The following is a 17,627-nucleotide window of genomic DNA, read 5'->3' on the forward strand; positions in this document are numbered from 1 at the left end:
TGCATCAACCATCGAATCTTCTCTTGGACAAAGACAGTGGCGTAACGAAATTGAAGGGGCCCCCCTGCAAAGAACATGGAGGGGGCCGCCCTTCGGGCTTCCTCCAGCCAGGTACTGTGCGGAGGAGGCCCCCTGGAGCTCAGGGGCCCTCTGCACCACGGGGTTTGTTATGCCACTGGAGGAAGGCATATGTGGTACGCACAAGCATTTTGCATGGGCCACGGCAAACTTTCAGAGAGAGCACTGTCATTCTTCGAGTTACTTATCCCCTATCTCGTCCCCAGTTGTAATGTTCTCCCCAGCCTGGGTACCCTCTAATGAATAAGGCACACATGGAGCTATGTATTGCACGTCTACTGTAACCGCAAACTCCACATTTGAAACTTGCATTCACTGCCCAACATTCTAACAAGTTATCATGCTACAAAATCTTTCAGGATCCAAAAGGTTCAATAAATCATGCTCACAAGACACAACACTGTCCATGTGACACTGCCAGATTGGCCTATGGCTAGTCCGACCCCCTCATAACTAAACTTGCATGAAAATGAATGCACATTACCAGAGTTATAGGTGCTACAACTGCCACCTATTTATTGCTTTTGGAAGGACATTAGCAATACTATGTTAATACCTACGAATCCTAATAACTACGCATACATATGTATACATATATTGAATGTAAGTGCATACATCCCCATAGGGTGATTTTTCTGGTACAGCCATAGAGATATTTTATTTTAAAGGCTGGTTTTTTGGTAGCTGGCAGCAGGAATTTAGGAGTCTTTGTTGCCAGGCAAACATGATATATTATACTGTACTCTGAAACTGCGATAGTGATAAATTCGACTCCCAGGCTGGCGCTGTGAGACGACTCTGAGCTGCGGGGGAGTCTGGGGGAGGGGGCGAGCACCAGGCAGTAGGATAATCATGTTGGAGAGAGATTCAACGAAGCTGACAGGCTGTGGCGCTGTCGGAAGACACTAGCAGCGAGGAGCTGAGAGCAAGTCATTCGGGGCAGAGACAGCATCCAGCCAAGCGTGTGTAACAAACAGCACTGCACTTCCACGCACCGCCAGCCAGTACCGCAGTTCTCTTAACTCTGGACCAGACGGCAGGATTGTTCGCGCTCAGGCACCTCCGGGTCCCTGTGTTCTGCTTCCGAAGGGCCTGCGTGTGTCGCCAGATGTCTTCATCCTCCACAACCAATTCTTCTGAGGAGCTCAGCTCGGCTCTGCACATGACGAAGGGCATGTCGATCTTCCTTGACGTGAGTAAAACTTTCCTTTCCACATAAATTACGAGAATTGCCGCAGAACACGTTGCCCACCTGTATGCGTTGTGTGCTAAGACACGCATCCATCAATCCTTGTGTGCTACCCTCGCGCCAGTCCGCAGTTCGTTTCAAATATAATGCTCATTGTGAGGAACGAAACTTGACAGCAGGTCACAGGAAAGAGGCACATCAGATTTGATGATTCGATGACTTGAAATTGCCTCCTAGAAGACCGAATAATGTTTAACAAATGTAGAAGAAATGCAGTTTATGAGGCTTTCTATGTAGCCCCGTTTATAGGTGAACACGGCGAGTAAAACATGCTGTGTGACTAATACGGTTACTTAGTTTACCAGATGTGTTTTAAATCAGTGCCTATATTATACACAGCACAGCGAACACCGCACATACATGTTTGCTAAAGATAATGAGTTTATTGCAAAGCCGCTGCCAGCAATGCTTTGAACAACTGTGCAAGTTTGCGGGGCAGGAACTAAAAAAAAACACATTTTATTTTGTGCCATTTAGGGATCAATTTCCCTTTGCATTTTCTGTTTGGATGTGAGCACAGCGCACATCTCTGTGCACACAGGCAATTTTAATGCTGAAAGGCTGACATCTCTTGGGACATGCTCTCCTCGAATTCCAGCGCTTCCCAGAGATTGTGCGCAGTGAGAGCACTGGCTACGATTAATGTGAGCGAAGCATCTTGGAGAGAGGCGAGTTCACTGCACCTGTTAATGCCAGCACTGCAGGTGTTAAAGGACCTTCTAAGATGCCCCCACCATTCCACAGAAGTCAAATACACATACTGCAGCGATAGTGTGTACATCACTTAAAAGATGTCACCAACACCTGTGAAAAAGGTGAAACGTATTTTTAATCCTATTTTTGTGACGTTCGCTGAAGCTATTTTCAATATCGCAGATTGATTTTGAGGTATGTGTTGTGTTTGAATTGCAGCAATACCTTGCAGGATAAATTGTGTTCTTATTTGGAAAAATGGATTCCTAAAAGGGGAGGGAGATGGGGTAAGATTTGCAGTCTTCTTCGGAAGTTATTAACCGCCCAAGCAAGAGTGTACATTCTACACGTCGGAGAACAGTCTCTGGTACAACCAGTGACAGCAAGCGTTAGAAGAGTCAATCGGTTTGGCTTGTTGTGTATAGTAGTTGTGCATTGATTTTATAGCTGTTTATTATTAGTGTTCAGAGAAAATGTATATTTTGTAAATTTACACAGCACTTTTATCCGAAGCGCTTTATGTAAAATATTTATCAGACAATTAACGCCGACACCTTAAAACGTAAAGCTTGATAACGGCAACCAATGCGATTTTATAGGGTAAAGTAATAGTACATTATTATAAGTTTGGCGGTGGTTTTGAAAGACTTAGGGCCCTCGGGCCACCTGTGAGAAACTGAATTTTTTTATATTGTCCCGAGTTTCGATGTAGATATTGTTGAATTCCGAGGTTAGCTCCTTCAATGGGGAATAACTCAGTGAACCAGGAAACAATGGTTGCAGTTTTTCTCCGTCTTCCCTATTCTAGAGGTTTTAATGCAGATACATACCATCTCTCTTAAAGCGGCGGTAAACGTCTGCAGGAGTCTTAAGTGGGGTAGGGACTGGAGGAAGGGTCTTATAGAGGGTTGAGAAGATAAGGGAATGATTTCACCCGGCATTACATGCTGTCATGTGCCTTGTCCGATGGTCGGAAGGGGGTCGCTGAACTGGTCCGGGCTGTAAAGCCTTTCCCCCAATGAGATTTTGTCATCTGGTAAAATCAGTGCTAAATTTGACACGGTGGTTTCCGGTGGGGGGCACCAGCACTTATTTTTGAGTGCCGGAACTTATTTTTCTGCATCAGGCATTTACTGTGAGCAAAAGACACATGAGAAAGAGGGAGGAAAAGAAACACGAAAAAGCTCACAAAGGGAGAAAGCAGAGAGCTGCAAGAGTGAGCGGAAGGAGCAGGGAGTGGCTGTAAATTAAAGAGGCCAGAGATGGTATTAGGATTATGCTGACTCACTATTTAGTGCTGGCACATTTAATTGCTGCAGCTGGGTGTTTCAAAGGAGAACTTTGGGCACTGGCATGTTTTTATTCACTTATTAAGCACTGGGTAAAATCGAGTCCGGAGTTCCTACCCCCAGTACATCCATGTGCAGGGACACCACATTAGTTATAATTGTGCAGGCTGGACATCCACAAAAGAATCCTGCTATGCACAACTTGTGATCAGAGCCTTTTTATGGCAAGATAAGTAGTTTATTCAATGGCGTTGCCCGAGGATTGCATAAGAGCAAGCCATGTCTGGTGACTAGAAAGAAAGTATTGTGCAGTAGAAAACAGTAAATAAGCAGATTAAATCTGTCTGGTGTGTCCAGCTGCCTTCTATGTCTATTTATCTAGGTCACTATATGTCAGTCTTCTCCCAGGTTCCTTGGAGCTATAGATGTCCCCCAGTCATCACAGTCATCATAACAGCCACTCAGTCTGCAGAAGAATGTTGTCTTTCTTGAATCTCCAGGTAGATGAGCTGAGTTGTTAGTTCAAAGGAAAGTTGTGAACGATGAGGCACAATCACATCACAGTTATAGTACATGGAGATCTGCAATGTCTGTATATGCACCAATCTCCGATTTCCTTATTACAGTTGGTTTGAGCTGTAAATGAAAAATGACACAGCTGTATGACAATAGCTTATTACAGATGAGTTGTAACATCATCATTTCTTCAAGTTGGAGCCAGCACCCAAGGGGAAAGGCAGGTCAGAGAGAGGAACTGGATTTTTGTTCTTTGGCCCTTATTTTTTAAAATGTACAGTGATCATTAGAAAATAAATAATTATAGGCCATTTTTAACAATAAATTTAATCAGAGGGTAAATAGAATGTCTCTGCATTTTTCTATATATTGCGAGCCCCATAATTTATTTAAGTCTGACTTACATTAAACTAGTTTAAATATCTTTTTTTTCAACAAATTACTAACTGCTTTTTGGTATGTTTAATTTCACTTTACAGATTCTACTTTTATTCTTCATGTCTGAAAACATACTATCTATTTCATATGAAATAACAAGACATCCCGGATTGAAGATGTTTGTTAGGAGGTTGATGGTGTGACCATGTGTTATAAAGAATAAAATACCCTTTTCTGTACGTTAAAAGACTATTACAAGTACTTGGAGTTCCTTGACCTTATAAACGAACTTGGCCTTCAGCCTCATTCCTCTATATGGGCACGGAAGTCCTCACTGACTTTCTGACTTCCATTATCCTTATAATATATAGCAAAGGTTAATATATCTAGTATATAATAAAGAGAAATATCCCCCAGGAAGTGTTGGCATTTTATGTGAAATAACAAGATTTTCTGAATATTTCAAATGATAAATATATACATATCTCATCTATCTCTCTTCCTCTCGCTCTCCATATATATATTTCCTCTTTATTTGATTATATAAAGTATAAAGTGCTGAATGCTAATTCCGAAATCAATGGCAACGTGTTTCGGCCTGAACCTTCAACTGCCCATAGAGTTGTGTGCAACACTAGTGTATTTAAATCATATGACCACCCACCATGCACCAATTAAAATCCATTCTTTTTCTTTTGATCGCTAATTCTTTCATTATCTCTCTCACTTTCATTTGTCATACTTCTTACAATTTTATGCCTTTCACTGATTATGATAAGGTGCTGTTATTCAATATTATGTAACAATTTAAAAGTCTTAAGTATTCTTATCCATGTCCCTGTCTCCAATTTTAACCTTTTCTTACACACAGGTAAAGTACCGAATTGTAAATGATTTCATATTGTGAGACATGTTGAACAGTTCATTATAATTAATACCTAGACTCCCCTATCATATTTAATTTTTTTATCTGAATCTGCAATGTATATATATATATATGTATATATATATACTATATATATATATATATGTATATTTTCACTTAAAACACCAAGGCCCGTATTTATACTCCGTTTGCGCCGAATTAGCGTCGTTTTTTTCGACGCAAATTCGGCGCAAAACTAACGCCATCTTTATACTTTGGCGTTAGACGCGTCTAGCGCCAAAGTATGGGCAAAGAGCGTCATTTTTTAGCGTGAACGGCTTCCTTGCGTTAATGAGATGCAAGGAAGGCGTTCCCGTCTAAAAAAATGACGGCGACGCAAATGCGTCGTATTTATACTCCCGGGCAAAAATCACGCCCGGGAGGTGGCGGGTCAAAAAAACCCGCATTTGCGCCACTTTTTAACGCCTGGGTCAGGGTAGGCGTTAAGGGGCCTGTGGGCTCAAAATGAGCCCACAGGTGCCCTCCCCTGCCCCCAGGGACCCCACCTGCCACCCCTGCCCACCCCAGGAGGACACCCAAGGATGGAGGGACCCACCCCAGGGACATCCAGGTAAGTTCACGTAAGTATAATTTTTTATATTTTTCAATTTTTTTTGGGTGGCATAGGGGGGCCTTATTTGTGCCCCCCTACATGCCACTATGCCCAATGACCATGCCCAGGGGACATAAGTCCCCTGGGCATGGCCATTGGGCAAGGGGGCATGACTCCTGTCTTTACTAAGACAGGAGTCATTTAAATGGCGTCTGGGCGTCGAAAAAATGGCGCAAATCGGGTTAAGACGATTTTTTAGCGTCAACCCGACTTGCGCCATTTTAAGACGCCCTAGCGCCATTTCCCCCTACGCCGGCGCTGCCTGGTCTACGTGGTTTTTTTCCACGCACACCAGGCAGCGCCGGTCTGCTTGCGCCGGCTAACGCCATTCCATAAATACGGCGCCCGCATGGCGCTTCGGAATGGCGTTAGACGGCGCTAAATTTTTTGACGCTAAACTGCGTTAGCGCAGTTTAGCGTCAAAAAGTATAAATATGGGCCCAAATGTTACAGGGATTGTATTATTAGGCTCAGATTATAAACGTACAAAACCATAGAAATTCAGCTGTTATAGTTAGAGTTATTTCAAGTAACTAGAACTCATGCCCCGTCATGCACAGTTAGCTCATCAATAATTTTACTGAAAATGTTACAGTGACATTATCAATGGTCTTATGAAAGAAACCATGAGTGTTTTAATATCTGGGGTAATTAGCAGTCCATGGCGAGGACACAAGTTATAGTTACTTGAAATAACTAACTGTAACAACTGAATTTCTATGGTTTTAAACTTTTAAAATCTGAGCCTAACTATAACTTCCCTGTAACCTTTGTTTTTTTGAAGGTGATTTCTATGTTTTTTTAATTCTATTTCCTAACTTTAATATCCCTGTAACCTTTGTTTTTTTCAGTGAATTTCTATATTTTTGAAATTCTATTTCCTAAAATAACGTCCCTTTAACCTTTGTTTTTTCAGTGAATTTCGATGTTTCTTTTAATGTAATGTAATTTTAATTACTATATGTTAATCAAACCACTGCAGCGCATGGTCTTCAGCCATGCGCAGCGGAGGTTGACAGCAGGGCCTGGCCTGTGCTCAGGCTCTGTGGCCAACCCTACGCCATGCACTACCTTTGTGTCTGAGTGGGTTTCTGAGTGGGTGCATGAGTGTTTAATTGGGACCGTGAGTGGGTGAATGACTGTTTTAGTGGGATTGTGTGTGCGTGCATGAATCTCTGAGTGGGTCTGTGATTGGATGCACGAGTGTCTGAGTGGGTCTGTAAGTGGCTACAAGAGTGTCTGAGTGGATCTGTGAGTGGGTGCATGAGTGTCTGAGTGGGTCTGTGAATGGGTGTATTAGTACCTCAGTGGGTGTGTGGGTACCTGTGATGCATCAAAAACAAAGATGATGCAGGTCGCAAAGAAAGTGATGCCTCAGAAAAAGCAAGCAATGTGTTGATTCTTTCCTAGCAGATGAGACAATACATCAATTGCTTCTTCACAAGTGAGGCAATGCGAATGTATGTCGGAACAACGCATGCTGGAACAACGCATGCCTGAACAACAAGGTCGGAACAACGACTGCGTTCTTACCACTAATGCCTTTACCACAAATGCTTTAACAATTTTTTTTTGTTGTAAAGGCATTCCTGGTAAAGGCATTAGTGATAGGCATGCATGGTTCAAGCATGCGTCCCCCCCTTGCCCCCCACCCCACCCCTAAAAATTACTGCGACCCCCCCACCCCCTCCCCTAAAACCACACCAACCCCCCACCCTTGCCCCTAAAACTACCCCAACCCCCACCTCGTCCCTAAAATTACCACAACCCCCACCCTGCCCCTAAAACCTAAAACAACCCCAACCCCCACCCCATCCCTGAAACCTAAAGTACCCCAACCCCACCCCTAAAACCTAAAACCACCCCACCCCTAAAACTACCCTAGCCCCCCACCCGCCCCTAAAACCTAAACCCCCCAACCCCCACCCCGCCCCTAAAATTACCCGACCCCCCAATCCACCCCTAAAACCTAAAACCACCCCAACCCCCACCCCTAAAACCTAAACTACTCCAACCCCCACCCCTAAAACCTAAAACCACCCCAACACCCCGCCCCTAAAACTACCCGAGCCCCCTCCCCACCCCTAAAACCTAAACCCCCCAACCCCCCACCCCACCCCTAAAATTACCTGACCCCCCAACCCACCCCTAAAACCTAAAACCATCCCAACCCTCACCCCTAAAACAACCCCAACCCCCACCCCATCCCTAAAACCTAAACTACCCCAAACCCCACCCCTAAAACCTAAAACCACCCCAACACCCCGCGCCTAAAAATTCCCAGAGCCTCCCACCCTGCCCCTAAAACCTAAAACCCCCCAATCCCTCCACCCCACCCCTAAAATTACCCGACCCCCAACCCACCCCTAAAACCTAAAACCACCCCAACCCCCACCTCTAAAACCTAAAACCACCCCAACACCCCTGCCCCTAAAACTACCCAAGCCCCCCACACCTAAAACCCCCCAACCCACCCCTAAAACCTAAAACCACCCCAACACCGACCACTAAAACTAACCAGAGCCCCCACCCCATCCCTAAAACCTAAAACCCCCAACCCTTCCACCCCGCCCCTAAAATTACCTGACCCCCAACACACCCCTAAAACCTAAAACCACCCCAACCCCCACCTCTAAAACTTAAAACCACGACAACACCGCCACCCCTAAAACTACCCGAACACCCCCACCCCGCCCCTAAAACCTAAAACCCCCCCAACCCGCCCCTAAAATTATCCGACCCCCAAACCCACCCCTAAAACCTAAAACCACCACAACCCCCACCCCTAAAACTACCCCAAGCCCCCACCCCACCCCTAAAACCTAAAACCCCCAACCCCTCCACCTGCCCCTAAAACTACCCCAACCCCCCTTCCCCCGCTCCTAAACCTAAACCGCCCCTAAAACTAAAAATAACCCGACCCCCCTCCCCTAAACCACCCTAAACCGCCCAACACCCCCTCCCCTAAAACTAAAAATACCCCAACCCCCCACCCCAGCCCCTAAAACTAAAACTCCAACCCCCCACCCCTAAAACTAAAAATACCCTGACCCCAGCCCCTAAAACAGTCCCACTTACCTGACTCATTGCGTCGTCCTCCTCAGCCGACTCCCTTCTTCTGTGCCTTAACCACGCATGTGCATGGTTCAGCACATGCGTGGTTAAAACACAGAACAACGAAGTCGTGGTTAACGAAAGCGTTGTTCCGCTTTCGCTGTCCACAACTTCGTTGTTATGGAGTCGTGGTTCAGGGCGTTTGCCAGGCAATGTGTCAATTCTTTACTGCAGTATGGTGTCAATAAGAAAATTACACCTAGGGACGATGTGTGGAAAATCCAGATGCTCTGTGTTGACTAATCCATGCTACAACAGGTGCTGCATCGATTCTTTTGCAGCAAGACCGGTGCTACATTGATTTTTCGGCTGTGGGGCACGCGCTGCATCAGTTTTTCTGCTGTAGTTTGCCGATACATGGATTTTCCTCTTCAGGTCACCAGCTTCCACTTCCAAGGTTCCAGGGACTGGATTTCGCACCACTTGGCAAGTCAGGACTCTTAGCAGAAGAAGCCGGACACTGGTAGATGAGGTTTTTGATGTCCCTGTGATGTCTAACAGGAAGCAAGCTCGGTTCAAGCCTTTGGAGAACATTGGAAAGCAGCATGTAGAAAGCAAAGTCCAGTCCTTTCACACCCAGTACAAAAGCAGCAAGCCAGCACAGCAAAGCAACAGGCAAAGTAGCAGTCCCTCCTACGGCAACTAGCTCTTTTTCCTGGCAGAATGTCCTCAGTCCAGAAGTATTCTAAAGTTGTGGTCTCAGGGGTCCAATACTTATACTAATTTCTGCCTTTGAAGTAGGAAACTTAGAAAGGAAAGTCTTTGTAGTGCAGAAGACATTGTCTTCCCTGGCCTGTCTCCCTACACACTCCAAGAGGTTGGAGACTGCTTTGTGTAGGGACAGGCACAGCTCTAATCGAGTGAAAGTGTCCACTCTTCCTACCACTCCAGCCCAGGAAGACCCATCAGGATGTTCAGGGCACACCTCAGCTCCCTTTGAGTGATTGTCTAGAGTAAATTTACAAATAGCCCAACTGTCATCCTGACCCAGACTATGGGGGTCATTCTGAGCCTGGCGGCCGGTGGCCGCCAGGGCCACCGACCACGGGAGCACCGCCAACAGGCTGGCGGTGCTCCAACGAGCATTCTGACCGCGGTCAGAAGCGGAAAGTCAGCGGTCTCCCGCCGACTTTCCGCTGCTCGTTTGAATCCTCCATGGCTGCGGAGCGCGCTCCGCAGCCATGAGGATTCTGACCCCCCCTACCGCCATCCTGTTCATGGCGGGAAAGCCGCCATGAACAGGATGGCGGTAGGGGGGGTCGCGGGGCCCCTGGGGGCCCCTGCCGTGCCCATGCCAATGGCATGGGCACGGCAGGGGCCCCCGTAAGAGGGCCCCGCAAGGTATTTCAGTGTCTGCCTTGCAGACACTGAAATACACGACGGGTGCTACTGCACCCGTCGCACCTTCCCACTCCGCCGGCTCGATTACGAGCCGGCATCCTCGTGGGAAGGGAGTTTTTCCCTGGGCTGGCGGGCGGTCTTTTGGAGACCGCCCGCCAGCCCAGGGAAAAACTCTTAATACCCTCCGCGGTCTTCTGACCGCGGAGCGGTATTATGGGGGCGGAATTCTGGCCCGCCAGAATTAGAATCAGCCCCTTTATTCCCTAGCCAGGCGGAGGTACAGAATTGCTAAGCAAGAAAATACCCACTTTCTAAAAGTAGTATTTTCAAAGTTACAATTTAAAAAAACAACTTCATCAACAGATGTATTTTAAAATTGTGAGTTCAGAGACCCCCAACTCAACATCTCTAGCTGCTCCCAATGGGAAATTACACTTAAAAGATATTTTGAGGCAATTAATTTGTTACCCTATGGGAGAGATAGTCTTTGCAATGGTGAAAAACAAATTTAGCAGTATTTCACTATCAAGACAAGGGTAAGGATAACCTGCCCCCCCAATGGCCCACGGGGCAGGCAGATGGACCACTTCCCCAACCCCAACCCAGGGCCAACATTAAAAATATGGCACTTTTTGCTGCAATCCCTTTCGTCATCTGTGTGATAAAGAAAAAAAAAACTTGGTGGCCCAGTGCCACATTGTTTAATTAAGGGAAAAGGGAGCATGCCTCTTATCCCTGAGCCATTCTAGGTCTGGGAAGCCCACTCTCAAGGATGCATTCAGCAAGAGAAGGGGGGAATGCATCCTCCCTCCCTGAACCATTATAGCCCCAGCCTGGGGCCAAATTGTCTATACAAAAGGTGATGGGGTGATACAGCCCTTCAAAAGACCCCAGGGCTCTATCCCCCACGGCCAATTTCATTAATTAAAGAGGAGGAGGGCCATGGGGCCCTCCTCTTTGAGCCAATATAGGAGCCCAACTCTGGGACCAAAAATGTCCAAAAAAGGGGACATGCATCCCCTCCTCCACAAGTCTTCAAAGGCCCCAGGGACCCAATCCCCAGGGCAAATAAACTTATTAAAAGGGAGGGGGCAATTTGGACTCCCTTCCCTAAGCCTTTAAAGACGACAGGGACCCCATCTTCTGGGGCCGTCTTAGTTGCTGTTTCCCAGGGAGCCCATCCCCAGAACACAGCAGTTACCCTGCCTGTACAAGTTTGGGGAGGGAAACTTGTGCTTGCTCCCGTTTGGCAGGAGCACTTTAGAATCTGCCATCAACAGGGACCAAACACACAATCTGCTCCTAGCAGGAGGGAGCTTTAAAAATGCTCCCACCAGCTTGGAGCAGGCTTGTAATGTGTTTCCCCCACTGATGCTGGCAGGGAAACGGATCAACAGATTGCACCCACCTGGAGGGAGCAGAATAAAAAGCTGCATCCTTTGGGTGGAAAGACTGCTGGCTCCTGCAGCATGCAGGGACCTGGCTGGAGCAGGAGGGACCCTAGGGCTCCTCCCAGGCCCCTAATGTTTGCATAATGGGTACCCTGGTGCTCAACCAGGGCACCCACCTTTAAATGTGGACCTTGGTGAATAGGGTCCTCTGGGTCTAATGAGGCTCTGGAAGGGGGCCGTGCGGCACCTTACCCTTTTAATGTAGATCTGACCCTTGGAGATGTGGATCCCAGGGCCTAATGAGGCTCGTGCATGTGGGCCATGTGGCCCTCTACCTTTTAAAAAAGCACAGCGCTGGGGGATGAGATGCCCAAGACCTAATGAGGCTCAGGGAGGAGAGCTACATGGTCCCCTTCACCTTTAAAATAAATACAGTCCTGGGGATGGGGTCCCCAAGGACTAATGAGACTCAGAGAGTGGGGATGACAGGGTCCCCCTCCCCTTTTTATTGAACTGGCCTCAGGGGATGGAATCCCGGGGGCCTCATAAGGCACAGGGAAAGGGGTTGCAGTCCCCCTCCCCTTAGGATATGGCCCTGGGGACAGGGTCCATGGGGCCAAAGAAGCCTTGGGAGCCTTGGGTGGAGTGGCCCCCCTTCTTTTTTTATTGTATTTGGCCCAGGGGGATGTGGTCCTGGGGGCCTATTAAAGGTGGAGAGGGGGAGGAGGGCTGCACACCCTCACCTGTTTAATTGTATTTGGCTTTGGAGAATGGGATCCTGATGGCCAATTAAGGGTCAGGGAGGGGGCTGCACACCCCCTTTCCAATAATATATATATTTTTTTGCTCCAAGGGGTGAGGCCCCTGTTTCCTGAAAGCCAACCTTACGCTGCACACGACAAAAGCTGTGCATAGTATGGGGTTGGCAGCATGCTGGGGGTTTGGCCACAGTCCTGGTGGCAGGAAAAGTTCTGTGACCAACTCCCCACTACACTCAGTCAAAGGCTGTGCACTGTGTGATTGGCTGCCTGTGGGAAGTTGGAAGCTAGGCCGAGCTGCAAACAGGCCTCTATGGCTTACCCCATGCCGTACCTTCCAAAGGCCATGCATGGCATGGGGTTGGCTGCCTCCATGTGGTTGCCTGCTGGGAGCTGAACTCAGGGCCTGGCTACAACCCAGGCCCTGCTGCCAGCCCATGCTATGTGCGACAAAAGACTGTGCACAGTATGGAGTTGGCGACTTCAGGATGGGTTGACCACAGGGCCTACTGCCAACCCCCGGCTGTGCACGGCCATAGGGTGCGCAGTGTGGGGTTGGCTGCCTATGGGGGGTTTGCCCCAGGGCCTGGCATTGCACAGCAGGGAGGGTAAATTTGCGTACAGTAATAAAATGTTACTTTATGTTACAAAAAAATCCCCTAGAAGATCACTGAGGTTCAAATAATATTATAGTTGAGTGTGACAAAAAGATCAGCTTTTGTTTTTAAAAAAAGCTTTGAAATTCACTGAAAAAACCAAAGGTTAAATTGACGTTTTAGTTAGGTGACTATGTAAATGACAGTATTAATGGTTTGAACTCTAAAAACCACCGAAATTTACCAGCTCAATAACTTGCACCCCCACCACGCACTACTTATAAATTCACATATTACATGACATGTTCTACAACATCATTTACGACATTACTGATGACACATTTGCTGCTACTTGAGAAACATTTGTGGGGGGGAGGAGAGATTTTAGGTCTGATTAGGTGAACCTGAATTTTAAAAGTATTTTTATTGTTGTATCGATCTGTGCCCCTGTGATCGGCCATTTTTCTGCTTGTTGATAGTTCCAAATTTAGAGACCACAATAAATGTCACCAGTGCATGGATTTAAATGAAAGTTCTGCTTGTCTCTTATCAGAAGTGTCATTCTAATTTCAATTCTTCCCAAGGAAGAGAGGGGGACATGGCGGAAGATAAGGTGACAAGTAGACCAAGTACTCTGTCTACAAGTCTGGGGACAACTCTGATTGCTGCCTGTCTTATCAATGTCAGATCTTTGCAAAAGTATGCCATAGGTATCTTTAGTTTACTTAGTGACAACAAGTGTGATGTATTTTCCTTATGGAAACCTGGCTAGGAGTCAGCACCAGATATTACATGAACCATTTCTGAAGGATACTTAATTTTACATGTCAATCACCAGAATCCAGTTGGCGGCAGTATAGCTTTGATATACCGCTCCCAGCTCTGTTGTACTGCTGGAATGTTGGAGGATCTTGGAGAAGGTGAAGGCCTAGTGTTTTCAATCAAAAAGACACCTAATTTTTCTTTCTCAGGGGCCTTTTTTCGCCTCATGAATATTTGGCTATCTTTATAAATGTTCTGACCAATGTCACCTTTTTCCTATACATTCAATACTCCACTTCACCATGTGGGGAGATATCAACAGCGACGTGGAGAACTCAAACTGTAAAACTGTGTGCCTATTCAAGCACGCCTTTTCAGATTTAAATCTCACTCAAAATGTGTCAGGGTCCACATGTAAGATGGGCCACACTTGCAACATCGTCTTTCCCAATTGCCCCACGATACATGTGGGCAATCCAAGACCTTTTATCTGATTGGACCACAATATGGTGCCTTTCTTTTTCAAGGACCCTGGTATACATGGTGCCTCATGGCCCAGGGAGTCCATTTTGTGAATGCCATAAAATACTTTAGTACAGACTATTGGAAGACTTGGATCTTCATCCCTGAAGGGTACATGGAGATGGATGCTACATTACCTTTTAACTATCTCCTTCAGGCAATTTGTGCCTAGGAAAAGGGAACATGGAGAATTCTGAAACCTTTCACCTAATAGTTCTACTTGATTAGAAAGTGGCTAAACTCCATTGCAAACAGAAAGGAAGTAGGAGAATATGTATGACACAAAAGATTAGTGAAGAAGCTCTAAAAAAAGTATCTGGAAAGCTCAGGCAGCAGCTGTTGCTGTTAGAGGCAAGGCCTTCAGGGACATTTTAAAAGCTGTTCATTCTTTTCCATCTCCTGTTGCCTACCAACAAGGAAGTAACTGATTCACAATGTCTATAGTCTTTCAGACTACTTTTATCAAAGGAGAATATTTACATTAATTTTGTATACTTTTTTGGTCCTCCCACTCACGTTAGCACTCATAGGGAATAAACTGCTGCCAGGGCCTATGTCTAAATGCATTTGAAAGAATTTCTTTGGAGGAATACGCTCAGACAATCCAGAACTGTAGCTCTGGCTCTGCCACCACCCTTGCCCTTTTTGGATTTAAAAATAAGTGTGTCAACCTTAAACCCTAATGTAAATCCCCCTTTCAACCAATCCCTTGCGACAATGTCCGTCCCCCAAATTGAAAGTGATCCCAGGTATTGCCTCTTTTAAAGAAGCCAAATGCAGACCACGCATCAATGAGCAACTTTAGGCCAATCTTTCTTTCACCAGAACCTTCCAAAATGCTAGAGAAATTGTTCAATAAAGAGCTATTTATTGAGGAGTATTAGCTGCTTCAAATGACCCAATCAAGTTTCTGGCTACACTTTAGTAGTGAAGTGACTCTATTGGAGGTCTCTTAACATATAAATACTAAGTTGGACCAGGGGTTAGGGCAGTGGTAATCCTTTTAGACTTGTCAGTGGCATTTGACACCATGCCTCACTCTGTCCTATTGGAACGTGTGGAGGAGGTTGATGTAAGTGGTCTCACCAGACAATGTCTAAAATATTTTTTTTCTAAGAGATCACAGTTCCTTTATCACCCTTCATACTCATCCAGCTAAAAACATCTGGGACATGGAGTCCCACAAGGATCGGCCTTCAGTTCCACCCTACTGAATATATTCATGGCTCCTCTAGCAAAGGTAGTGGAACCTTGGACATTCAATATTATGTAATGTGCTGATTACACACAACTGATATTTTCATTCCACCAGGTTGATGAAACAGCTGTAGGGAGATTCCAAAGCTGTTTGAGTGCAGTAGAAAATTGGATGCAGAAGAGTGGCTTAAAACTAAATTTTGACAACTCCAATGAACTATTTTTTGGCACCTCCCCTCCAAGAAAGTTACGGAGTTGGTGAACAAAAGACATAGGGGAGCCCCTAACCCCATCCACTTGGTAAAGAACATAGGTATACATTTTGATCAGGAGCTATCCTTCAAGCTCCAGATTTGAACCATTAGTGACTCCTGTTTTGTCCTTTAAAATCCATAAAGAAGACCTTAACATTTTGACTAGCTCTTACCCACAAAATGATTGAGCATGGTCTGGTGACTCTAGATTAGATTATGAGAGACCATCACTCCAGGGGTCCCAGTTGGCCTAATTTACAAGCTACAGGAAGTTCAAATTGTGGCTGCATGGCTGTCTCAACCTTTCCAGATGGCCAACCATCTCCCCATCCCCGAAGCAACTTCATTTGCTGCCAGTGAACCAAATGATTCATTTCAAAGCTCTATTCATCAATGTCAGAGCCCTTTATAACACATGCCCCACTTATATCAGCAGTAGGTTCAAAGCATATCATCATCCAGATCTTTATGATCAGCCAACAAGGAACTTTTTATTCATCCCTTCAATTTTCAGAGGAAGAAGAGGTGGCTTCTCTTTTTCTTTTTGGCTGCAAAACTTTGGAGTGAACTTCCGGTAGCCAACCCGGAGGAATATTTAAAAAAAAAAAGGCTGAAACCATTCACTTTCAGAACATAGCCAGATAGGATTGAGTTACTTGCTGGTAGCACCAGAACTCTCCTTTGGAAGCAGGTGTTTGCTCTCTACAAATGGCAATCATTCATTCATTCATGTTGTGATTGGACAGGTGGTTGCACTGCCTCCGAATCCCTCAATACTTGTATTTGGCATCTTCTCAGAAACTGTTTCAATTGCTGCAGACATGTAAGTCTGTGTATTACAGTTCTCAAATGACACTGGTTTGATATTGCCCTTGGGAAATTGCTATAAAATTGAAACACTAGGAAAACATGTTGAACATTGCTATGACAAATGCAACACCAATTTACAAGCATATTTGAGCAATGCGTTTTTGTTACAATTTTCAGTATGACATTGTAAATTAACAAAATAATTGATTAAAATAAACCGAAACTGCAAAGTCAGTAGATTCTGAATTATAATTAAATGCATTCTTGCTTTGAAAAAATATTCACTATAAATGAACACCAGATGAACCATGCAAATAAGCTCATAACCCTTGGTGAGATGGGTTGACTTTATTTGCCAAACGAGAGAGAGCGACAGAGAGGGAGAAAGACAGAGGGAGAAAGAGGGAGAATGTTTGTACATGTCCACTGCAGCATATATTTTTCCAGTGCCACTTTCACAAGACCAGAGTGCCTTGGTCGATCAAGAATTCCCTATACTTATGAATAAGTACCTTTGCCACTTCAGAGAAAACAAGAAGCACTCCTCAACACCTTAGTTAAGGCGACCTTATAGACAACATTGAGTGACTGGTGTTACATTATTGTGTTTCTGTCAAAAATTACGTTTGCCAAGACAGACACTCTTTCTTCTATATTGGTATTATGGAGAATATTTTTTGTGAGTAAAGTGCACCACTATGCTAATCACAACAGGATATATTATGTTTTGTAGTCAGTAATTTGTTGTACATATCATAAAATAAAAAATATGCAAACATTTACAACCACCACAAACAAATTAAAAACATTGTTTTATCATAACCCGCTGTAAGTACTTGTATTATTGGTGGGGAGGGTAAAAGCCCAACCCAGGCAATAACCAAAATCCATGTCACAGTGAATCATTAAAATAACCTGGGACTTACCCTCTGGCAGTTTGCCACAAAAGCATTGTTTGAAGTATTTATGCAGCACATAAATAGTAATAAATTGAGAATACAAAACAAGTAAAATCTGAAGCCAACTTAGAAAAATAGGGTCAATTTAAATAAATAAAATCTTACCAAAATGACAAAAATACAATTATAAGAACTGGAGATATTACATTTTACAGTTTTTAGAAAGAATAGTGCTGAAAAGC

At 45.1% G+C, this 17,627-nt stretch overlaps 1 protein-coding gene across 2 annotated transcripts in view; it reads left to right on the forward strand.

Moving 5' to 3' along the window:
- The first annotated feature begins 953 nt into the window (after window positions 1-953).
- NECAB1 (N-terminal EF-hand calcium binding protein 1) overlaps window positions 954-17,627 on the forward strand; it is a 1,270,485-nt gene continuing 1,253,811 nt past the window's right edge. Inside the window, exon 1 of one of the 2 annotated variants that reach the window (XM_069220455.1) lies at window positions 954-1,270. In XM_069220455.1, coding sequence (XP_069076556.1) covers window positions 1,187-1,270 — 84 coding nt within the window. In that variant the 5' untranslated portion in view covers window positions 954-1,186. The remainder of the gene's footprint in view (window positions 1,271-17,627) is intronic. The other variant, XM_069220456.1, reaches the window with a different exon arrangement.

This window comes from Pleurodeles waltl, chromosome 2_2, assembly GCF_031143425.1.
Source record: "Pleurodeles waltl isolate 20211129_DDA chromosome 2_2, aPleWal1.hap1.20221129, whole genome shotgun sequence".
NCBI classification, from domain to species: domain Eukaryota; kingdom Metazoa; phylum Chordata; class Amphibia; order Caudata; family Salamandridae; genus Pleurodeles; species Pleurodeles waltl.